Source organism: Squalius cephalus, assembly GCF_949319135.1.
Source record: "Squalius cephalus genome assembly, chromosome: 22".
Classification (NCBI taxonomy): domain Eukaryota; kingdom Metazoa; phylum Chordata; class Actinopteri; order Cypriniformes; family Leuciscidae; genus Squalius; species Squalius cephalus.
In genome coordinates this window covers 6,339,946-6,365,378 of record NC_137143.1, presented here as the reverse complement: position 1 = coordinate 6,365,378, position 25,433 = coordinate 6,339,946, and the positions used below count along the sequence as shown (strand labels likewise).

General features: G+C 39.8%; 1 protein-coding gene across 2 annotated transcripts in view; it reads right to left on the bottom strand.

Annotated features, from left to right (window-relative positions):
* The window catches only part of ptprga (protein tyrosine phosphatase receptor type Ga), a 256,101-nt gene that overhangs the window by 185,186 nt on the left and 45,482 nt on the right, over positions 1-25,433 (bottom strand). For both annotated transcript variants that reach the window (XM_079857645.1, XM_079857646.1), the window contains exon 2: positions 12,570-12,662. In XM_079857645.1, coding sequence (XP_079713771.1) covers positions 12,570-12,662 — 93 coding nt within the window. The remainder of the gene's footprint in view (positions 1-12,569; positions 12,663-25,433) is intronic.

Below are 25,433 nucleotides of genomic sequence, written 5' to 3'. Positions count from 1 at the left end.
CTGTCAGTGCTCATGAGAGGACAAGGACGATCGAAAAGTCCTCACGTGTGGCCGCAGTAGCAATTCATCACAGGATTCTGCCGAGAACTCCCAGGAACATTCTTCAAGGGCCATCTCGTGTGGAACCCTGAGCACCCATAATGCCCTGAAGAGATGACTGTACATGCACGGAGCCTGCTGGTGAATAATGGATATGTGCAAATACACACTCACAAACTCCCATGAGTGCTGTTCATCTAAACAACAACAACATGACCTGAGGGATGCAGGGTGGTTTTGTGCTCCATCAGACAATATTCAAAGAGATGCAAACGAATACATAAAAACAGCAGAATAAATAAATAAATAAATATATAAAAATATATGATTTCTGAAGGACCAAGTGATACATGACGACTGAAGCAATGGCTGCTGAAAATTACAGCTTTGCCATCAAATAAATAAGTTACCTTTTAAAATATATTCAGATAGAAAAAAAATGTCATCGTAAAAGTATTTTTGATCAAATAAATGTAGCCTTGGTGATCATAAGACACTTCTTTCATTAAAAAATATGAATTATTCCAAACTTACTGTACATTACTGGACCAGTACTGTACATGTTAACGTTTAAATAACTAATGCAATGTGTCAAAATAGGCCAGGCAAATATGTTGAGTGATTTTATCATGTAATTGAATGTCATACTTATTGTACTCTTACACTCCCAATAATCAATAAATAAATCGCATATTTACAAATAATAGATAGTTTTCTGAACATTCTGGGGGAAAAAAAAGCAAAACAAAAGTTATCAATTTGATATACATATTTGTGGCATCAACACAGAAGCAGCTGCTTCACATTATATAACACTTATCATTTTATATAATGTGATTCATAAATGTTATATGCAATATACATAAAGTCTGAAATAGTGAATCCAGCATTTCTACCTGTTGACACACGCGCCTCACCGTGTGGTAATATCGCATAAACGCTTATGAAAAATTGCCCCTTGTACTCATGCTTTAAATAAACTTTAATCAATTCGAGCTAATCCATTTGCTTGTTTTATAGTAGAGGAGAATATTGCTTGTCCACCCCCACCCGAGACCCGACACACAGCAGCTCAGCGACGAACATGCCGGTCCATTCAGTATTCATTGAGGGACACACACCTCTCCCACAAACACTCGTGAGAGCCGTTTACTCTCATTAAAGTCGACTTCTTAATCCTCAGCTAAAGAGGCGGAGTGCAAGCTTCTGATAAATTCTGTGAACCATCTCGTTCTCTTTCCCTCCCTCTATTTTTAGCTCTTTTTTATCGGTCCTTTTCTTCATCCCGCTCATTCATCTTTGTTTCCGTCTCCGAGTCATTAAACTGCTCCTCAGCTAACAGTATTTAAAGAAATAACTCGCCCACACTAAATACACTTAACACCTTTGTTCCGCTGGCTTGAGCTGGATTCCATTACTTTGGAAGTTCAAACATGTTCTTGAAAGAAGTGAAATTCTGTGATGTGGCATGTTTATTGGTGGGCAGGTTTTGTAGTAATTGCAAGTAGTGATGGGTGCTTTCGAAACATGCTTAGTGAAGCTTCGGAACCTTTGTGAATCATTTGTTTCGAACCAGTGATTCGGAGTGCGTATCACGCTGACAAAGTCATGTGATTTCAGTAAGCGAGGCTTCGTAACATCATAACTGTTTCGAAACGTTTCCAAATTTCAATGGTTCGTCACTAGGGGATGATGATCTCTGTGAACCGCTGTGAACCCATGAACCAGTGTCTATATGTTTTTTACTTGATCTTGGATCAGTTTTATTAAGTTGAAGACATTTTTAATACCATGTTTAAAAATTAAATTGAAGAGTTAATAGTCTCTTGTTGGCCTGAGTAACCAAGCTCCTACAATTCAGTAAAATAATACATATTAAACAGACACTTCATATTTATTGATATTAGATGACTTGTTAATTGCATTTAATAGATTGCACTTTAATAAAACATTTGTTATTGGTTTGTAAAAGGTGCTTTTATGCATGTTTTGGCTGAGCTTTGGTTGCATTTACTCTCCTCTGACCAGCATGCATCACCAATGTGTGACGTTTCGAGCCATTGATTGATAAATCTGAACATAGTGTTTACATGTACACTAAATAAATGATCAGGTTGGTGTGCGCGTTTATATGTCACAAGCTTCAAATCGGATTTAATATTTTCACATGTGCGCAGTTTCCTGATATTGGCACATACTAACCATCCACCTACCATTGCTTCTTTTCTTTGTTTTAAAAAGCAGACTTTCTATTTATCTATTTTAGGTCCTAATTAGGAGACTATGAGCACATGAAGCTTTGTGCCGTGCTAATTATATTTATCAAGCAGTAAAAACACCCTTTCCCGAGTCCAAAACAAGGCGCCGGATGACATCGTCCTGCTGCATTTCACAGACGATAAGTGGAAGGAGAAATTTTAGATTGACATGACAGTCATTTATGACACAATATTCAACAACAGCAGCTCATTCAAGGCGTCACACCTCATTACACCATCTGTACGTTATTGCACATGTGCAGAACTTTCGGTTTTAATTCTGATCAAGTGTTTACATGTCCTATCACACAGATTAGAAATGGTTTAAACTTACCCCTTACAATTGGCCATGTGACTTTTTGGTTCCCCTTTATTTTGATAGTCCACTTTAGACATTCTACTAACTACAAGTAATTGTGCAACTACATGTCAACTAACTCTCATTAGAGTATTAGTAGACTGTAGTAGACTGTAGTAACACGGTTCATGTTAGTAGAATATGTTGACTTATAGTTGCCAAGTTACTTATAGTCAGTAGAATATCTGTTAGGGGACCAACAAAATAAAGTGTTAGCAAATATTAAGTTGACAGTCTATAATGACAGTTAGTTGACATGTAGCTGCAAAGTTACTTATAGTTAGTAGAATGTCTAAAGTGGACAATGAAAATAAAGTGTTACCGACTTTTTTATTCCGACTGTGCTACTAGTCAGATTACAAATGGATTATTAGGGTCCATGTAAACGCAGCTACTAAATCATTTTGATTCAAAGTTAATTCAATCGATTGAAAGTAAAAAAAAAAAAAAAAAGTTTTCTCTCATCAATAATTGCAAGAGAGAATCCCTTGAACTACTGTTCTCGCCGTGAACGAATACAGGAATTACTGATTAAATTTGTTCAATCAAGCCAAGACAAGATTATAAATGGTATAAGACCACATAAACCACAGGAGATGATCGCATGTTTTTTTTTTTTTTTTGGTAAAAACGTGATCATTTGTTTAACTTTGGAGATTTCTTCAAATGAAACTCAAATAGCTTGGCTAATATGACGTCCTCACCAGGCTGAAGTCGTGCATAGGCCACAGGAGATGAGCCTCAGCTCTGTAAATACTACAACATTTCCCCTTCACCGCTCTCCTTTTCTCTCCCTCTCTCGATCCGTCTTTCTGCTCTCTCCTGAATACTAACACAGCCCTGGGTCTGTTTGCCAAGCACTGACAGAAACAGCAACATGTCGGTGTGTTTCACCAGTCAGGTGTGTGCGTGTAGTGAAGGAGGAGGGTTTGATATTTACATTCTGGATATATCAGCCACTCTGCACTTCCAAACACACAGAGCTGGCCTTTAAAACCCAGACGTGGATTCATAACGAAAGACAATGGTGGAAGAGATGGGAGGAAAGGGGGATAGTAAAACAACCAGAACAAACAAATGAGTTGCCAAGCAGTTACACAAATCAGAGAGTGAGTAACAGATTTATCTTTTTTTTTTTTTCAGAATAAGGGAGACATAATGTATGCAAGTATGCATTATGCAAATGCAGATGTGATGTGGGGCCAATGTAGTTATCACTCTTATGTTCCTCTAACAGTAATCCTCCATCCTCAAGGGGGCGATAGAGTTACCTTCAAATGTGTGCATTTAAACCTTAAATAATATAGGGTAATAAAGGTAATAATTTAGAAGATTACATTCTATGTTCTGTTAGCGCAACTTGTGGCAATGCTGAGAACATTTATTTGTGTTTCAAATACAAAAAGTGATATGTTTCAGAACACAAAAGCACGCAAACATTATCTGATGTTTCAGAATGCAAAGATGTTCAAACTTGAGTAGCTAGATGTGTTTCTGTTCACGTATACCGTTCAAAAGTATGGGGTTGTAAAGATTTACATTTTTAAAAAATACGTTACTGAGGCTGCATTTATTTGATCAAAATACAGAAATATTGCGAAATATTATTACAAATAACACTTTTTATAATTTATACTTAATTATAATCCAAACTTTTTTGTTTCAGTATATTTTAAACCTGTGATGGCAAAGCTGAATTTGTATCATCATCAATCCAGGCTTCAGCCACATGATCCTTCAGAAATCATTCTACTATGCTGATTTTTGTGCTCAAGAAACATCATTTTAAATGCTAAAGTACCTCAGTAGAGTATATTTCGCCCTGTGATGAGATTTAAAGCTGACATGGATGATCCAGCATCCCACACGAGCAAACTCTGCTCACAGTTTGACCTGAATGCTTCATCTGAATCGGTCACTTGCCTCCTCCTCCACACACACACATACAGTGCACCTTGGGACGGAGCTTAGATGAAATGTGCCTCTGGGTCAGGGTTCTACAATGGGAGGATAACTCAAACTGCACCATGTCATAATCCATTACAGGACTGTTATTGGCTGTGCCGTAAATTGCACAATAACAGCAGGTCCATCGAGTGACGTGCGGCAGCGTTAGCGCAGGCCTGTGATGGACTCTCCAGTATGCCCTGCCGGCTCATTTTATTAAAGCAGATCTTCTAATGGATCTCATGTTACTCACTGTTGCCATATTCAACAGATCAGCACATTCAAACCAAACCTGGTTATTGATTAATATATAAAACCACATCACCCCTCCAACTCATCTCTCGCTTTCTGTAGCAGTTGCTTTCACTTCTAGAATCCCTTTATAAAAGTATCCCAAAATAAACAGTTACCGAGTAATTTTTAAAACGGGTGCCTTTTCTATTTTTGGAAGTATTTCCTTGCGGTTACGGTTGTATGCATACTTTGTTAATGCCCTTGTGGAAGGATCCTTCTCAAAGAGATTCAGTAGCTCACTTTTGTTTGGAATAACCCTCAGTAGCGTCCTCGTCCCACAGTGCCCTTGATGGGCACAAAACACAATCGAAATTCACCCAGAGAGAAATAAAAGTTATTAGAAAATAAGCCAATGTTAGCAACGTTAGTATAGCATGCAAGACTTGGCACCGTTGAATGAGAGTGAGAAGAAACTCAAAAAATATGATATAAATATAATGACCTTGTTTTGAAAGTTTGAAAGTCATAGCATGTGAAAGACACAGACGAATGAGAGCAAGGAACCAAGTTTTTTTGGTTCCTTTTTAGGGAGAGAGAGAAACAGACAGGAAATATGCTGTGCAAAGGTTAGCATACATAGCAAAGTATGACAGAACGACTACGGTTGAATGGGAGCAAAAAAACTCTTTGTGAGATCTTGTTTCCTGTTGAAGAAAAAAGAGAGAATTAAAGAAAACTGAGTGCGAGGGAGAGTGTTTCTCATTAGCATGCTCAGTCAGGTACGGCTCTGGTCTGGCTAGCTCAGAGCACATCCAGCTGTAGTGGGGTCTGCCAGCTCCCTCTGCCTGCAGACCCACCCATAATTACCCGCTTTAAGAAGAGGGAAAACGAGGGCATTATGAATTCTTCCCTCCGCCTCTCATCAATGCGTCTGTCGTCATCTAATTAGCGGTCTAACTGATGAAAAATACCCCTGTCAAAATAACTCAAAGAATGACAAAAGTTAACACAGCACGCCATTTACTGCGGCACAGTCTCAAAGCACAAAAGCTGTCAGAGAAGAAAGTTCATTGAAAAAAAAAAAGAAAGATCAGACAAACAATGGATTAGGTTTTTGGGAGAGTCTCTATTTACATTTAGTTTACTCGGCACCAGATAGCGGAGAATCAAGAGAGGTAGAGAGATTGGAAGTCAGTTGTAAAATGACAAACAATCCCTTTCTTCTCAATAACAAATCAAATCAATCAGAATTTCTCAGATTTAATTTAATTTATATAAAAATTTAATTCATATAAAAGGTACGAAATTCCTGTAATACGCTCCCTGCGTCTGAATATCCCTACTTTCCAACTGTATGGTAGGAGATAAACAGTATGTGAAAAGAGTAGTGATCTGATGAACGCTTAACTATACCATGAGGACACAGATGAGGAGTTGTTACATGACGATTACAACATGGCAGATGTAGTACATCCGGATTTTATTCATACAACACACATCTACACTCACCTAAAGGATTATTAGGAACACCTGTTCAATTTCTCATTAATGCAATTATCTAATCAACCAATCACATGGCAGTTGCTTCAATGCATTTAGGGGTGTGGTCCTGGTCAAGACAATCTCCTGAACTCCAAACTGAATGTCAGAATGGGAAAGAAAGGTGATTTAAGCAATTTTGAGCGTGGCATGGTTGTTGGTGCCAGACGGGCCGGTCTGAGTATTTCACTATCTGCTCAGTTACTGGGATTTTCACGCACAACCATTTCTAGGGTTTACAAAGAATGGTGTGAAAAGGTAAAAACATCCAGTATGCGGCAGTCCTGTGGGCGAAAATGCCTTGTTGATGCTAGAGGTCAGAGGAGAATGGGCCGACTGATTCAAGCTGATAGAAGAGCAACTTTGACTGAAATAACCACTCGTTACAACCGAGGTATGCAGCAAAGCATTTGTGAAGCCACAACACGCACAACCTTGAGGCGGATGGGCTACAACAGCAGAAGACCCCACCGGGTACCACTCATCTCCACTACAAATAGGAAAAAGATGCTACAATTTGCACGAGCTCACCAAAATTGGACAGTTGAAGACTGGAAAAATGTTGCCTGGTCTGATGAGTCTCGATTTCTGTTGAGACATTCAGATGGTAGAGTCAGAATTTGGCGTAAACAGAATGAGAACATGGATCCATCATGCCTTGTTACCACTGTGCAGGCTGGTGGTGGTGGTGTAATGGTGTGGGGGATGTTTTCTTGGCACACTTTAGGCCCCTTAGTGCCAATTGGGCATTGTTTAAATGCCACGGCCTACCTGAGCATTGTTTCTGACCATGTCCATCCCTTTATGACCACCATGTACCCATCCTCTGATGGCTACTTCCAGCAGGATAATGCACCATGTCACAAAGCTCGAATCATTTCAAATTGGTTTCTTGAACATGACAATGAGTTCACTGTACTAAAATGGCCCCCACAGTCACCAGATCTCAACCCAATAGAGCATCTTTGGGATGTGGTGGAACGGGAGCTTCGTGCCCTGGATGTGCATCCCACAAATCTCCATCAACTGCAAGATGCTATCCTATCAATATGGGCCAACATTTCTAAAGAATGCTTTCAGCACCTTGTTGAATCAATGCCACGTAGAATTAAGGCAGTTCTGAAGGCGAAAGGGGGTCAAACACCGTATTAGTATGGTGTTCCTAATAATCCTTTAGGTGAGTGTATACTATAAAGAACTTGTTTTTTTTTTTTTTTTATGTATGTGAAGTAAGTTCTTATTCTAATCTAGTACAAACCCAGACAGTATGCGTTGTCAGACACAGCTTTTATGCTTTAAAATTGCATTGACACCTATTGACGTTTCCAGTTGACCTATCCTATTTACAGACATATTGGTCCCACATGATTCACATAATTTATTGTGACAAAAATGTACAACAATACGTGTGTATCAAGATGGAAGTGAGTAGTATTCGGCAGGTCATGTGATCTCAACACGGCCCGCCGCATGTACAAAAACTTGACTTTTATCAAAAACACTATTAGTTTCTTTAAAAGTAGCATTTATATTGCGGGAGATAAGTATCACACCTTTAAATGTGAACTATGTAGTACACTTTTAATTATGAGTTTCTTTAATTGTAATATTTTATAGTGGGAGTTACTTGTGTAGTACTCATTTAAATGTGTTACAGTACAAACTGCATACTGCATTCACACATACACCACAGGAAGTACTTTGTCTGTCTGATTAAGTGTAAATAGCAAACATGAGGGTCGACCTGCTGTGCTCTGCACAACATCTGGAGCAGGTCAACATCTGTGTCCAGGTTGCCAACATTGCTAAACAAAAGCTGGCAGCGTTGAGCTCAGAGCTAATAGAGAATGATGGGAAGGGGGTAGATGATGATGATGAAGGCCTGCGGAGAGGTGAACAGAAGATCTGGGAGACTAACAAGATGCACTGTCTGTTAACAAACAATCGTTCAAAATCGTTCGGTCACACGGAAAAATAAGATAATTTGAAGTATAGGCAATTTCAACTGTTTTTGTCCATAATAAAAGTGAAAAACATTGACTTTCATTGTAAATATATATATATATATATATTTTTTTTTTTTTTTGTTCCGTTGAATAATGAAAATCATTTAGGTTCGGAAGGACATGAAGGTGAGTGAATAACAGAATTTTCATTTTTGCAAAAACAGCTACTTTAAGAGAAAATTTACAGCTAGAAATATCTATGCACTTAACTTATGCAAGCAAATCATGAGATGTGAAAGCATTGACCAATTGATGGCCTTTTTAACAATCAGAAGCGGCACAGCAGAGGTACCATATCAAATTCCATCTTCATACCGCCTTCTATAGAGTTTCGTAGCTGTAAGCTGTTCATTCAAAGGTGGCATCTGGGGATGAAATTACCTTATGTGGGTTGTCATGAAAAGAAAGGAGCAGTACATTTTCCGTCCTTTAAATTAAAACCTATTAATGGAAGCACTGCTGATAACACAAAGGCTTTAAAATTAATATCCATCGAATAGACAGAGGTTAGCAAGCAGAGATCATAACACTACTGCAGCCCTGCATTAAACATTTGATAAGTGTCTGTCAAGAACGGTCATACAGAAAATGTATTTTGGGGTCTGGCACACGCTTCCTGGAAGACGATATTGATCTTCTTACAATGTTTTTGATACCATGCTTAGCCAGAGAGCAGCTTCTCCAAGTTCATTAATCATTCAGAGATGCTTGTTTTGTTTACAATCCAAATCTAGCACATTTTTGTGAGAGGCTTTTCAATTTAGATGCCTTAAAGATAATAGTGCTTCACTGCCAACATGCGACTGCTTAAGTGCTTTAAATTACAATGCGTAATGCATCTCGAAACAGAACTTGCATGGTTTTTGGACTGGATTTCAACATCGCTCACCACTGCGCTATTTAAACATCAAATAAATGTAAATCTGCCGGTTTGTGGGTATGTTTAACAGCACATTATTGATGTTGAGATGATTACACAATACTTCACCATGAGAGTGTTTGGCAATGCATAATCAATAAAAGCTTTATAAATGATACAATTTTAAAGAGATATGGTGACTTTCACTGCATTTTTGTCATAGATGCCAGAAAAACAATGACAATCCTTTGCCAAAGCTCCGTCCACAAAGAAACTCCATTGGACCACAATAACAGTGAAGATATGCCTTGAGCTGTTCTGTTAACACCAATTCCACATTGAAATATGCGAAAAACTAAAGATATTTAAGTGTAATCTGCCCGAGCTAAATTTGGCCCAGTGGGCCCTGTAGCCCACAGAAGTCGTGAGACATGTTGTTAGGGCTTTTGTTTGATCAAGCATAATTTCCAGGGCTCTTTAGGGAGCAATAAATAAACTGATAATGGAGCTTGATGCAAAAACGGCAAGGGCTTTGTAACTGGGCAAACCGAGAATGATGAGTAACCGGAGGGTACGAGCACGGCAGCTTTACAAGGCGCGAACAGAGTAAAGCCACTCGACAGGACGACGAGCCGCTCTCAGAGTGAGGATCATCTGCCGAGTTCATTAAATCTGCCTGCAGGACAAAGTCATCTCGGCTCGTCAACAACATTCTGCTCACAAGAAGCGATAGGTGTTCAGCGACCAAAGGAATTCAGGGCAGTACGTGCTTGAAAACATGAACGCACAACCACCAGAAAACATGTGTGGAGATATAAATACATACGGGTGAGTGTAAACATGCACTTTACGATATCTTGCCATGCAATCACAGTTTTTAAGGCTTAACACTCTAGGACCCTTGATGTGCGTAAGAAACCCATGGGCAGATTTGACTCAAGAACACATGCTGACTCTGTCTTGCATTGATTTGCGTTTATAAAAAAATAAAAAAACATTGCCATTAGCAAAACAGGGATTTGTAAGATCGTCTGAACTAGGGATATCAAAAATGCCAGTACTTCTGTACCAAGTCGATATGAGAAAAAAAATTGTGATACTGGTATTATCAAGAATACAGACTCAAGCCAGCACCAATGAATACATTTTGGTATTGTGACAGCCCTGGTCTGAACTAATTTGTGAGTGACATAGAGTGTCTATGATAAAGAATTTCTTTTAAAAAAAAAACTAAACTTTCATATGGTTTTGGGGAAAAGAAACATCTTTAAGAAATGTTTTTTTTTTTGTATACACATAATCATTATTTAAAAAATGTTTTTAAATACATTTACCGTTGTAAAAAGTTATCTTTTTACAAATATTCTGAATTAATAATTTTTAAATATCATTAGGCCTACATCACAAGTCACACCACATGACATTTTAAACTAGCCTTGCATTGTCATTAAAAAGGCAAAATTATCAAACATTTTGAGAGACTTGCCAACCTTGACAGACTCTCTCCCCCCCCAAAAAATATTTTAATTAAGAAATTGAAAACATTCTCATCATAGAAGAGGTGTATTCAAGTCACCATATGTATGAAATTCTTTTTCATTTGTTTTCTGAATAAATCAATTGATAGGAACAAAAAATGAGTGGCATGTCATTGACTCAAATGCCACTGTAGGAGGTTTTCGGTTCTCTTCGGTAATATTTTTAATTGTTGTCTATTTCTGAATTATCTAGTTTCCTCATAATGTGGCATCATGTTCTCTTCTTTTCACCAGGTTACAGATTAAAATTTACTTGCTAATTAGAATGTACTAATTGCCTGTACTTGTGACTATTGCCTGACTAAAAATAGCATGCGCTCTCTCCCTTTCTCCGCACACAGGCTGATGCCAGACAAATCTCACGACACAGCGGGCAAACTACACAGCATCTCTGGGTGATGCCACAGATGCCCCAGTGACCCACCCCATCAAACCCCTGACCGAAGCGCACAGAGCATCTCCTGTCTCTGAACAGCAGGGGTTGATGGGAAAGCTTTTAACATAGTTCATTGTTTAGTTTAACATAGTTTAACCAACAGTTCTGGACTAAGCAAGAAGGGTATATCGTAAGACTCCTGTAACAAAAAAATTCATAGCAATTATGAAAAGTAAATCAATTAAAAAGATAATTAATTAAAAAACTAAAAAAGAACTATTGCTACTATTTTTCAGTAGCACGACCGAAGCTTAGTGTAGCTTTTCCAGTAACAAGCTAATTTTTCCAAGAATTGGTGGTACAGTGCAAGATTCTCACTGTTTTTGTTTTTAAGAAAGTTCCTCTTTTTAAATGGTTGCTTGTAGTGTTGCCAAATATTTTTAGTAACTACATGTAATTACACACGTTTTCAAAAGGGTGGCTTGACTAGTTGAACTACTTTACATCACGAGTAGCTTACAGCTTAGCAAGCTACAGTACTACATTTGCTTCCCTGAGTCCCTGACACTGGCACACAATGCCAACATAGACATCCAAACGTGTGCACTAGAGAATGATGACAAATGTCAGCCTGCAGGAAATATTTAAATGTAAGACTGTATAATTATCACTTGAAATAGATGTATAAAAACACTAAAACATCAAGATCCTTTGACTGAAGGCGTCTTTGATGTGATAATATATGCATACACACACACACACATAGAGGTTGTGACTTCTTACACTACAATCTCAGCTCTTTTCAGTAGAGAACTGAATAGAGTATATAAGCATACACATACCGCCTAATACAAAAAGACTTTACTAGCAACACTACTCTGGCCCTGAAAGCATTGACTATTCACAATGAATTGCTCATCTGAAAGATGCTTCAGCACCTTAGTGGGACGTTAAATGGTGGATGTTAGCAAAAAATACAATAAAGACCACAAGATCACAAAAGTGCAGGTATCCAAGTGTTCATCTGTGCAAGGGGCCACCCGTCACGCTGGCAAACAACAGAAACCCACGGCAGGGAAAAGGGGAAGCATTTAAAATAAAATAAATATCATTGGTTGCCGCGGGCTTGGTGGCACAGTTAAAGATTAATGCTATTCTTCTTCAAATATTGCTCAGAGGGACAACATGAGTCCCTTTCTCAACAGCAAAGCATTCATGAAAGCAAAAGCCAGGGGAGACCCTAAGGCGAGGCCTCTGGGGGTGAGGTGGACAGCTCTGGATGAAAGACCAGCTGTCTATCAGAGGACGTTTATGTGTTTTGGTGGTAACAGAACACAATGACTGTCACAAAAGAGACATTTAAATGTTACTCTTTCAGAAGTGTCTCTGTGTATGAGTGAATGTAGTTTGCTCACCTGAGTAGGCCCAGTAGGACTCTTCGGCCGCTCTGCGGTGCCTGTCACCAATTGGCCGGTCATGATGCTCAGCTTTCTCCCACTCAGCCATTGCTGTAACAGAAAAATAATGAGAAAGTGTTTAGGGTAAGTGCTTTGATAATGTGAGCTGTGTGGCTTTGAATCTATTGGCTGATTAATAGAAGTCTTAACTTTCTGTCAGTTCCAAAATCTCCTAAGAGAAGTTCAATTCTTTTATCTTTAACCATGCGTGCTAAATATTGCGTAAATCTTTTTTATTTCGGTGTATATCTGTATCCCAATAATAATTAAATTGTATTACCCTACACCCCACTCTCTAGTTAACTGTATTGAAATCAGTCATTTGAAAATCCATATCGGTTGACTATAAGAGCCCTAGTGAGAACACAAGCATACACAAATCATGAGGGTCAAACTACAGTTTAAAACCTGAGGCACACAAACAAATCACAAGACTCAACCTCATACACTCACACACACAAAAGCAGTAACACACCAGCCTGCGATCTCTGGCTGAACCAAGTCATTAAATCCTGTATAAACCAATCTGGCTCAAAAAACTCTACTCCATTAGAGAGAAAAACAGCCCCCCCACACAGCGGTATTTACAGCCTGTCTGCTCTGGGATCAGTTTTCCCTCCCTCATTAAACATGTATGAGGGGCTAAATAAATAAACAAGGCCTGATTGGCCGGTGAGTGGAAGGCTAAAGCGCTAAGTACAGAGGCAAAGAGGCTGCGGACAAGGCGCTGGCAGCCAGAGACGGTGAGCTGTTTCACTGCTCCGTCAGAGACACCAAGGCAACTGTGTCCCACAGGTAGGCCGAACTAATCTAGACTCAACCCAACAGGAGTTCTAGACCCCTTCACCTACTTGCTCAGGGCTCTAAGGCTCATATTAGCTGTGAAATTACAACACCAGAGGATTGGGGTGCTTACAGGAATCCAAACCTCTTGGTCATCAAGGATGCCAGAGATATGGCTGTGTTGAATGAGAATTTATTCTGACTGGGTACAGTGGCTGGAGGGGTTAGGAGGCATGGCACACATCCCAGCACCCTGTGGCCTCTGTGTGAGTTTATCAGAGGCGATCTCAACCCCTCGGCTCCTGGCTGTGGGATGTCGGGGATGCACTGGAAGGTGAAGAGACGACGTGAGATCAGCCTCACAGCTGTCGTCCACGTCCAAACTCTAAAAACTCACTATGGCAGGACTTGGGGCTGACTGCCATTTTAAATCTAGACTGACACAAAAAATGAGTTACTAGAAGAGAAGGAAGAGAATAGCTGAAGAAAGCACTAAAATGACTAAGAAAGGACTAAAATCACAGAAAGATGTTAACGAGAAACGGGCCATGGGTTTTTTTGTTTTTTTTTGCAAGCCTGCCGATGTGCTGACCACACTACGGTAACAAGGACACACTGCCTAAAAGCCATCACTCAAAACATAATGCAATTTACAAGGCCCCTCTCTCTCTCTCTCTCCAAGCATGCTGGGTAAGTATATTCTGATATGAACAATGGGTGACTTTTTGTTTCAATGACAAACTGCCTTCTGCTCCTCGCTGCTCTAATTCTTCAGGATAGCAGCTTGGGCATGGCAGTGAATGCCAATGAGAGGGTATGCAATGGCCTCTCTATGAATTACATTATTGATTGCCGATATTCTTTGAACAGAAAATGTAATTATGCAATGCGGCATGCCAGGCTTAGTCGCTATCCTCCCGATATGTCACTCACGCTCCTAGTCTCTTTCCCTCAATCATTCCCTACCTCCCTTTGTCCCTGTCCATTCATCAATGAAGCTCTCCCCCTCTCTCCAGCACTCCAAAACTTACTTCCTGGGAGTAACTCTCTCGGAGAGACTTGGGATGCCCCTTTAGCTGCTCTGAGGAGACTACATCAGTAGCAGAGTCGACCTCTTTGAGACAAGTGCCTTCTTGGTTTATGTCTTTCAGAGATCTCTTCCAAGTGTGTCTACCTTGCCAGTTCTGGCTATTTACTCACTTGGTTCAAGGAGAGCTTTCCCGTCAGCTCTTACATCATTACACAAACACCTGTGACTACACATCGTTGTACCCTAGGGCCTCTTTCTCAACTCCAGATGTCTTCAACAATGGAGCATGAATGCTTTAAACAACCAAATAATTGGGCAAGAGCACCTTGTCCAATTGCGGCTCAAGACTTAAACAAATAGAAGCACAGTGTTCCTACCTAACAGAGCCGCTATGGGAAAAGTTGTCAGGGCTCTGTGACACATAAGGGGCTACCTGGAAACAGATAGCCTAGAGAGACATTCTAGGGAAGCAAAATGGAGAGTTTAAAGAATGGATGGAAAAAGATCATTCAAGTTGGACAAACATTACCCAATATCAAGAACTTAGGGCTAGGTTATCATGTCTCTTCCACCGAACCCAAAGAAGATGTAATGTGTTTCATAATTATTTTCCCTTAGCACAGGCCTGGCTCACCATTGGGCTGACTGGTTACTGTTCTTTTTACGGTTCTGTACTGATTCAGGCTCATGATTGTAACATGGTTACAGTTTATTTTTCTATTGTGGTGCTGCAAAATCAGAATTAGAATGTACATGACCAATTGTGAGTCACAGCAGTTTTAACAGCATGGTTCTCCTGTACTGTAACGATTAGCTAACTGTGCTGAGAATTACATTAATGAGTGGTTTGTAATCATTCTGCACTGAAACTTACTCTAAAGGAAATGCTACTGGTCCTGTTATTCATTCATTAATTCAAAAAAGAATAAATCTATAAAAATAAACGTGATTTTGGTCAAATTTTACAGCAATTTCATCTTGACAGTATGACGTTGAAACACACACACACACACAGATGAAGGCACTTACAAGAAAAGGAAAATGTCTAATGAAGTGCACACAATGACAAGTATTACAGAGCTAGGTCTCACCATTTTGATTGCTTTATTTCCTTGGTATATGGGGCAAGCTAAAAACAAGATTGACACCCTCTGCCACTGCATGGGGTACTGATGCAGAGAAAAGGCCATCTCTTGCCCTTCTTTAAAAGCGTGAGGGGAGAACCGAGGAAAGAGAAACTAACTAAGATTATCAAGAGATACCAAGAATGACCAACCACCCCTGGAACAACTCACAGCCAGATTACCACGTATTTCGACACAAACACACACACACACATGCACTGCACACGCGGACGCGGACGCGGACACACACACACACACACACACACACACACACACACACACACACACACACACACACACACACACACACACACACACACACACACACACACACACACACACACACACACACACACACAGAGATCTACACACAGCATCCCCTATCCTCCAGACCCTGTCGAAATCAATCAGCATCAATTCAGCCCAATATGCACAAAGAGCCTGTATACACATAGACGCAACACACGATCAAGAGAATGCATGAGACTGGGCAAACATCACACACACACACCAAAAGAATGTCATATTGTTCAAAAACAAGCAACATCGGCTTTAAGCACAATCTTTCAAAATCTAGAATCAACTGCGAGTCAATGCCAGTGTACTCTTGCCTTCTGTGATCAAATCTCCGGCGCCAGGGGTTCCATCTAGCCCGGCTCTTCTAAATGAATTCTGACGTAATTGATTTACATCCCTCTATTAGAGCTGCAGAGTTTTATGAGGAAGATATTGGGAGTTGACATTTTTGTCAGGCTGTCTCCACAGAAACAATGATAGAATGAGGAGAGTTATGAGGGCTTCATTTTCAGACACGGATTCCGGAACTCTCAATGAGAGAAGTCTCGGAGGAGCCATGCAATGTCTTCTAACTGCCACTCTGAGATTGCTTTTGTGGAGGATGGGCCAAATCATTGCTTAATGAAAGTATGTGTCAAAAAAAGTTTATTTTGAATGAAACCGAAGGAGGTCTCTATGCTAACTACAATCAGTGCTCAACAAAGATTTGTACAGATTATTATACTATATTGTGAAATTTGGAGAATGAAACGAAAGAAATTGTTACCATTGACATGCTGTTTGTAAATTCATTTAGGCAAGACAGTGTTAGCAGACTGAACGATCACACACACAAATCCTTGGCAAACTGACTAGATCATGAAAAATGTTAATAAATTCCCAGCTTTGTACCAAACCAGTCTTTTTTTAGTAAAAGTCCATCATTCTCACACGCCATGCTAGCATTTAAGCTAATGCTGTCATCCCCTGTGGAACAAAGGCTTCTGACAAAAATTTCTGCTGACCCTGAAATCCACTCAGTATTTTCAGAGATACACAAAAACAGCTGTGCTCTGCCTAATTGGTAAGTGTATACAAGAAAAGAATCAGATATTTATTGGAATATCGTTTCCACTGAGCGTTACAGGAGAGTACATTACAGTACGATTTGGGACAGTAAACCCTGATCTGGCCTGCGTTTCCACTGCCAATAGCACCCTTACTTGGTAGGCGTGGTGTAGCGATCAACGTCATTCTCGCGTGAAGAAGAAAGCGGTCCCAAAAAAGTGGTGCGGTTCAAGATTTTGGTACCATTCACAACTTCTGACAATCGAAACGGAAATAATTGCGTACCGTTCTGTGCTCTACCGCAACGCTCGGTTAAAAAAAAACAAGCTATAAGTTTACACTTACAAGGAGTTTGACTCTGAGAATTTGAAATTCATACTTAAGTGTTGGTTAAGTGGCCAACCAAACTTTCTGGCGCAACTGTGTGTAAAATGAACAATAGGAAAAACATAGAACTGCATAAAGTAGTATGTAGGTATTTAGTGTGCAATATTCTAGATTCAGTAGATTCAGTAGTGCTGTTATTCAGTTATTAATGTTCAGTTATCAATGGTAACTTCAGCCTGAGGGTAAAATCTGTTCTCATGCTTAATTCTTTCAATTAGATAGTTTTGAATTTTAAGTTTGCACTGACTTCATTGAAATGCACATCAGGCATTCACATTCATGCACTTGACCTTGATTTTGCTTTTGTCTTTTTGGACAGGAGGGGTCAGCATGCGTATGTGTGTCCTAATGGACTCATTAATATTCTCCTCCGGTCTCTCCTGAAGGGCATTCACCCTGTGGGCACATCCAGGACATATACCACTGTCCAATGTGACGATGCACATGCTTTTACACACTTGGAGCAACATCTGTCGCCTAAATCTGCTCAGAAATGTGAGAGGGCAGCAAATACAGCGAGAACACACTAGGAGAGATGGAAGAAACAGAGATTAGGGCAAGTTTTGAGTATCAGAAAAACAAAATGGCTTCAATCCCTTTACCTATAAAACCATGCTGCACTTCTCAGGTCAAGCAGAATAAGCCTGTATACAACAAAGTACCTATCATGCCTGTACCATGGTATTTTATTAACGTGACAATGGTGCATGGCTCAATGTTCAAAAAACCATGTACCTGTCAGTAGAACTATCAGAACTGACTCAAAATGATGTACAGTATAGACTTAATATCTCAGTCAATATTAATTCTCTTGTGACTTAATCCAAATATTTGGCTTCATTTTGATGCAAATTACAATGATGAAAAATCGATAATGTGCAACCTCTGGCACAGAGAAATCTCCTTTTAGTAAAATTAATTTAAAAGCACTGTACATTTTGAGTGGAATAAATTCAATATTTGAGACAGGCTCTGAAACAGCTCTCTTTAAAGTAACTTACTTTACTTTCAGTATAGTACCAGCTGACTGCAGGAATCTCTATTACCCCTTTTATCCAAAATGGTTTGACTCTCAAAACACCTCACGGTTTCTCCGGCTTGAGAGCCGTACAATTACGTAACTGACTGTGTCACTCCAAAACTTGACATGTTGTCACACATTTCAGTATGTTCTAGGCCAGTGGTTCTCAACCTGGGGGCCTCAATTTGAGACCATTTTTTTTTTTTTTTTTTTTTTAAATATGATAAAACAACTAGCCTAAAAAACAACTATTTAAGTGTGGGTTTTTTTTTGGGGGGGGGGGGGGGGGCAATGAGTTTGACTCTAATAGTTACTCCCAAGATAAACATACAAGACAAGATGTACAATATAGAGAAAACAAGAGGAAAATACTGTGCAGACCCTTACAAAAATGTGTACAAGGATGGTATCAGATAGCAATACCATGGTAACTTTGATATATAATAGAATACCGAATAGTCGGGGGTGGGAACGAATTGAAGTAAAACATGGTGAGAACCACTGTTTTAGACAGCTTTGTTCATTGTAATGGAAGGGATTCCATGCTGTTACTTCAATCTAGTAAGGGTTGCTGCTAAAACTCAAAGTGTTTGGGACAAAATCTATATGTGGACCACCCTTCCCTGGCCCAATTAGTTCCACAGAGGACCTTACTAAAGACCTGCATCACTGTGTTTGGGACAACCAGCCACTGATGTTAGTGATTCCTGGTTTAGAAAACAAGATATTCAAAGGGCCGGCGCCCTTTTTTCTGTTTTTTTTCTCGGGCCAGATAGGGCTCCAGCACCATCACAATGTCGGTTCAAAAGGAGTGCTATGTGCTTTTATCTCTGTTGAGACAGATGGAGAATAGAAAGGAGGGCAAGAAAGTGAAATGAAGAACAGGTCTTTTTATTTCTCTTCAAGAGAGGCTTGAAGGTCAAGGCACATGAGAAGAAATATCCGTAACAGATGCCACATAGCAAGGCCAACAGCCGACAGCGGACAGCTGCTTCAGCCTGCCGGGGTTCGACTCCCACAGCTGTGAAGAGAGGTGACACGTTTGCATCGAGTGTACAAAACTCTCCTGTGTCTTGTAAGCATTTCAATATCAATGCCTGTAGACTCGGCAAGCGATGGTAAGGGAGTTTGCGTCGCGTCCATGCTGCGATTAAAAACATGCCACACTGTGAATCTAACAGGACAAAGGCTTTGAGGTCTCGAGACATCAGCCTTTGTAGCGTTTGTTATGTCTACATCAGGGTCCTGTGGCTAAGCAGCAATCTTAATGACTTCAAGGACAAGACAGGAGGTCTCTTGTTTATGGAGCACTGAGTCCAAAAGAGCGAGAGAGAAGGAGACTGAGAGAAATGGACTGTTATTAAATCGGAAGGCGCCTAAGCAGCTGACAAGCAGTGTGTGACTGTGTGTGTGTGTGTGTGTGTGTGTGTGTGTGTGTGTGTGTGTGTGTGTGTCAAATAGGGAATGAGAAAGGGGGAGAGACTTTGAGAGGGAGAAAGAAAAATGGTGCTGGCAGCGCCAGGCGACACTGTTAGACATAATAACATAATTTGAAGTAATGATGGTTGCCCTTTAAGACAGTCCACGGGGAGAGAAAGAGAGATGAACTAGACTGTCTTTGGTCTCCAAAAGCAGCATCCAGCTACGTTGAACATTACAAAAGCCATTTATAACAAAAGCAAACGGAGTAATGTCACTTCTTGACCAATTAGGTTAAAAACGTGACATGAATGATTGGTCAACACATTGGAAGCATGCAGTCCCACTGAACATTGATTACTGAGGCATTAAAAAGTAAGCCTATAATACCTGGAGAAAGTCAGCCGTTAGATACATCTCAAATGGAGGTTGACCCTCTCAGGAAGAATCCAACATTTTTGGCAAATCAGAGTCGGGATCTAACTGATGCAATCAGGAACAAGCTATACTCGCTGAAAACAAAGGCCTCTAGCTACATTTTTGCAGAACTCCAAAAACGTACCTATACAACTCACTTAAGTTTTCAGGTAAAATGACCACTAGTGGCAGTAAAACACCAACAACTTTTATACCTTTTCTAATTATGATTACAGGGGCAGGTTATCAATTTTCGCACAGTTCCTTGCACTAATGTTATAACCTCAAAACACTTTTACAATAGAGCATGATTTATAAATGATTTTTGACATGTTGGCAGATGCATCAAATAATCAGCTCCTTACAGTATGTATGTATGGCTTTTCTAACGTAGAAAATGCGCTCAATAGCTCTCCTGATATATCATTGCATTTGCAATGTGGAGTGGTCGGGTAAAAGTCCTGTAAAAACCATGTCATGTTAAAAGCTCAAAAACTTGAGCAAGCTAAAATGCAATGGTTACAGTACTTCAGCAATTATTTTTGAGGATGTTAGAACACATCTCATTTGTTTTCGACCAGTCAAGTCTTCAACATACACAATCCTGATTAAGTTGACTGACTGATCAAAAAAAAAAAAAAAAAAAAACCTGTACCAGAGCACAATTCAGATGTGGACACCTATTGTAATTATTAGGGTATATTTTGTGCCTTATTCCGTGAGTGGCTGTCTTTGTTGTCATAGCTAATCCAACTTAACATCCACACAAATGCATTTTTTTTAAAAACATATGCTAGTTCAAACACTACATCTCATTGCCTCCTATAAATAGAAAACATATGCAAAATAAAAGGCCAGAACCTATTTAATTGATATATGGAGGTCAAGATAAGCATGTGTGTGAATCACAAGTTGTATACAAGCAGGAAAGGAGGTGCTTAATCATTTTTGCACCTGTTTGTGATTAGCAAACCCTCGCACTCATGGTGGGGCGTTAAGAATGCTAAAGATGCCAGAGGAGTGAACTGCAAGAGCCTCGATTAGACAGCAGTCAGTCACCGTGAGGAGAGAGAATGAGAAAACTGCTTCCCGTGGCTGTGACTGGGAGGAGACGCTGGCGCCGCTCCAGTGGACGTGTGTTTGTGTGCGAAGTGTGTGGAAAAGGGGGCGCCTCAGGGCAGGACGTTCGGGCATGGAATTCGGGCCCACAGGAAACAAGAGAGAAAAAGACAAGACCTCGAAATAGCACTCTACTTCCCCTCACTTCTATTTGCATACAAAAGCTAGAACTGGCCATGGAGTTCAGTCCCTTGAGGTTCCTACCGAATGCCAGGAACGCTCTCGGTACCTCTCTCTCTCTCTTTTTCTCTCTCTCTCTCTTTCTCTCTCTTTCGTAGTTTGCCCAGAACTCCTTGGAGTCTATCAGGCACTGCATTATGCTTTCTGCTGGCTTCATTAGTCCTGCATGCTGCACCGGAGAATTTCATTACATACACACGCAGCCAAAGTTCACAAAAAAACAACAGTCCCTGGGCTACATGACTTTCCTTTGTGATCTGATTACCCAGAGAGAGTGAGAAAGATAGTGGTTGGGAATATAAGAATTGTTGTGGGCCAAAAAAAAAAAAAAAAAAACCCCACACCCAATGAGAATTGCATTGTCGGTTGAAACATAAAGCATACCGCGAACAACGCTTTCACAGAAGGGCTGGATCCCGACCAGGCCGCCATGTGTTCTGAGAAACTGCTACTGTTCTTTGCCCTCTGCAATATGCTTCACAGATCTTCCGTATGAATAAATCAGGACAGTAGATACCACACTTCCTGCGTCAAATTCTCATTCATGTCATTTATCTCAGTTGGGATCTTTCTCCATGTCTCATTTACATTTTTTTTTTAAACAATTAGTCATCACCAACCGGTTTGGTTTGACAAAGATGAGTCTAATTCTGCCATAGACATGTCTCCGCTGACAGAGGTGTGATGTTCTTGGGTGCAATTGTGTTTTTAAACGTGTGAATATTTCATATTCGAGTTTAAAGTAGAAATTATTGTGCTAATCTCAAAAAACATTGACAAACACATGTTTTACAGTTCCCGTTTTGTGCGTAGGTGACTGCATGTGTTTCGTAACCTCATCTGGAAAAAGAAAAGGCAATGTGTTTAGCCTCAGCTTGTTGCGATGACACCACACACGCATCCGCCATCCGGCTAATGATTTTGAATCGATACAGAGACCCGTGGTGCTCCTTCATGCAAAAGCGGTCAACTCGCAGGTCACAGCTAATCTATTACTGCTCAAACACCAATACGGCCTTGGACACAGAAAATGTCAGCGCAACCAAATAATGTGTACCAACTCTGCAATATTGCAGAGCAAATCCTGAAGAAGCAAATATTGTCTGGAGTAAGCTGTCCAAAATGAGAATTTCTCAAATCTATCCTTATGTCGTTGTTTATTGGCTAATATACTCCTCCCAACTTTCTACAAGTCACTGTATCAAGAGCTTAGGTTTGGCAAACACACCTAGACACTGGAGACTCAATTTAAGAGCGCAGACGAGATTAATATGGCTACACATCTGAAATTATTGTTTGTAGTGTGGAAGACGAGAGCGAAGACTGTGAATGGGGAGGCTGGTCGACGTCAAGATTTCCACAGTGTAATCTCACCATGGTTGGATGCGGCAAAGTGTTGGACATGAAATTTGTGAACGTGGAAATTCGATTAACACCCACATGAGGTGATGAGACCCCTATTTTATAAACACACACACACACACACACACAGAGCCACACACTGCTCAGCGCTGGCCCAATGCAAACTACGAGCTCTTCCCCCCTGCCAGTGGCTAATGACAGACCCACTGCTTCATGGCAGGAAAACCATCTGGTGGCTGCAAAGCTTTTAAACCGAACAAAACACTGCCAACCAGAACAAACTGTGTGATCGACCATGACTACACACAAATACACAATTGTACACATCATTCGTGTCATCTGGTTGTCATGGATGGGGTGTGTTCACACAACTTTGCTTTAGGCTGCTTTGCGAACTTGCAATTTGTTTTTATAATTTTATGTGCACGTGTGTGTATGCGGACACACATTCAATATAATAAATCCAGGGAATGCGGTATGTGGCACAGAGGCCCTGCGGATTGCAGCCTCAGTAGATTACGCACCTACATTCATCACACACACTTTCTGAATCATGCTTATTTAGCTGTGTGGAACTGCTTCATAATCACTCAATGTGACACTTCCAAATATAACATTCACTACACTTTCACTTTATGCTGAAATTGGCAGAGATGGGAAAGAGAGGAGACATCTTCCTGTGTGTCCTATCACGATAAAGGTAAATACAGGGGAAGACAACAGACATGAACTGTATGACAAGACTTTAGTCTCTTATGCTCACCAAGGCTAAATTTGGGGGGGACAAACAAACAGGAAAAGCGGTAATATTGTGAAATTATTCCAACAATTTTCTATTTTAATATATTTGAATTTTGAAAAATACAATTTATTTCAGTGATGGGACCATAACTCCAGTCTTCAGTGTCACATGGTCCTACAGAAATAATTCTAATATTTCTGCTCAAGAATTTATTATTATTTTTATATATGTTAAAAACAGTTTTTCCACTTTTTTTCAGGTTTCCTTAATGAATAGACAGTTCAAAAGAACAGCATTTTTTTTAAACAAACCTTTTGTAACATTTTAAATTGCTGATCAATTTTGAAGTATTCATTCAAAACACAAAAAAAAAAAAAAAAAAAAATGAAATGACCTCTTGTGTAATGTATCTTGAAATATTTAGTCAACGAGCAACAGTATTCACAACTTTTACTATAAATTTCTCTCAAATAAGTTACAGTACATTATAGGCTATTCCACAAGAAAAAAAAAAAAGAAAGAAAATTATGCAAACAAACAATGTGAACAGATTAATTGTACACAAAAGAGACCATAGATGTGTATGAAGACAGTTATGATTTCATGTTGACATAATATTTTAACAGAATTAAAAACACACTTTGTTCCCTAAAGAGCAAAAAAGCTTTTATCCAACCACATCTGTTTCACAAAGTTTGAGCTTTACACTATCAGCCACCCTGTGGATTATGATTGCGAAGAAAATGAGGCCAATTAGTGAGTCAGATTTCCAGGTTTTCATCAAAATGGTCTTCAGCAGTACCTGCAGTTTCTCATTCTGCAAGTTAAATTGCATCTTGGCTAAAAGGAGTAAAGCTAAAAGGGGACATTCCATGAAATCCCTCAATTTATTTGAAAGTCTATCCATCTATCCAAAAATGGAGAACAACATGCAGATCTCAAAATCCGATGAATTTCAGATGAAGCAAATGTGTATAGGGCAGATTTTAAATTTTGAATTTGCCTAAACACCACAGTGATGAACAAACACACGCCTCGCATATTGTGTAGCTTAGCATAGAATAGCGCAGCTCTAAACGCCGCGACCTGGCTGCAACGCCGGCTCCACGCAGGCAAAAATAAATTCCCTCAATTAGACATTTGTAAGTAAAATGCCTGGTGTTAGTGACTCAAAGCAATTTCCGATAAGACGCTGGTGTGCTGAAGTGAATCCAACTAATAAATGAGGAGAACTGGTGAAACGTATTTTCAGCTGATAAAACATACCTATGAAATGTATTTCTCATTGGACTACCAAATCGAATTATACACCTATGAAATGGGGGTGGAGGCGGCAAAGCTCGGAAAGCATCAGTGGTAAAGCTCTCGATTCGGCATCCCATTAAAAATACACTTAAGCCACTTTGGAAGGAAGGAGAAAGGAGGTGAAAGCAATCCCTGTTCTTAACTCTCTCGCTCTCGGCTAATGAGTATGTTTTCATATGTGGCACTTCATGTTCTTCTGTGCATATGCAATAACAGTGGCATTTGAAGTGACAAATTTGAACTGATTAAAGAGTATAAACATTGCAGAGCTGTAAAGAGGGTGGTGTGTGTTTGAATGCATTTGATTTTGTTTGTGTGTGTGTGTGTGTGTGTGTGTGTGCGTGTGTGTGCGTGCGTGCGCGCATCCGTGTATGTACCTGGTATTCCCTATGTTAAGGGGACCAAATGTCCCCACAAGGATAGTAATGCCAGTACATTTTTACCTTATGGGGACATTTTTTGAACCTCATGAGGAAAGCAGCTTATAAATCATATAAGTGTTCTGAAAATATAGGATATATAGTGTTCTAGAATATACAGTTTGTTCAGTATAAAAAATTATTACGTCTATGGGAAGTCCCCACAAAAT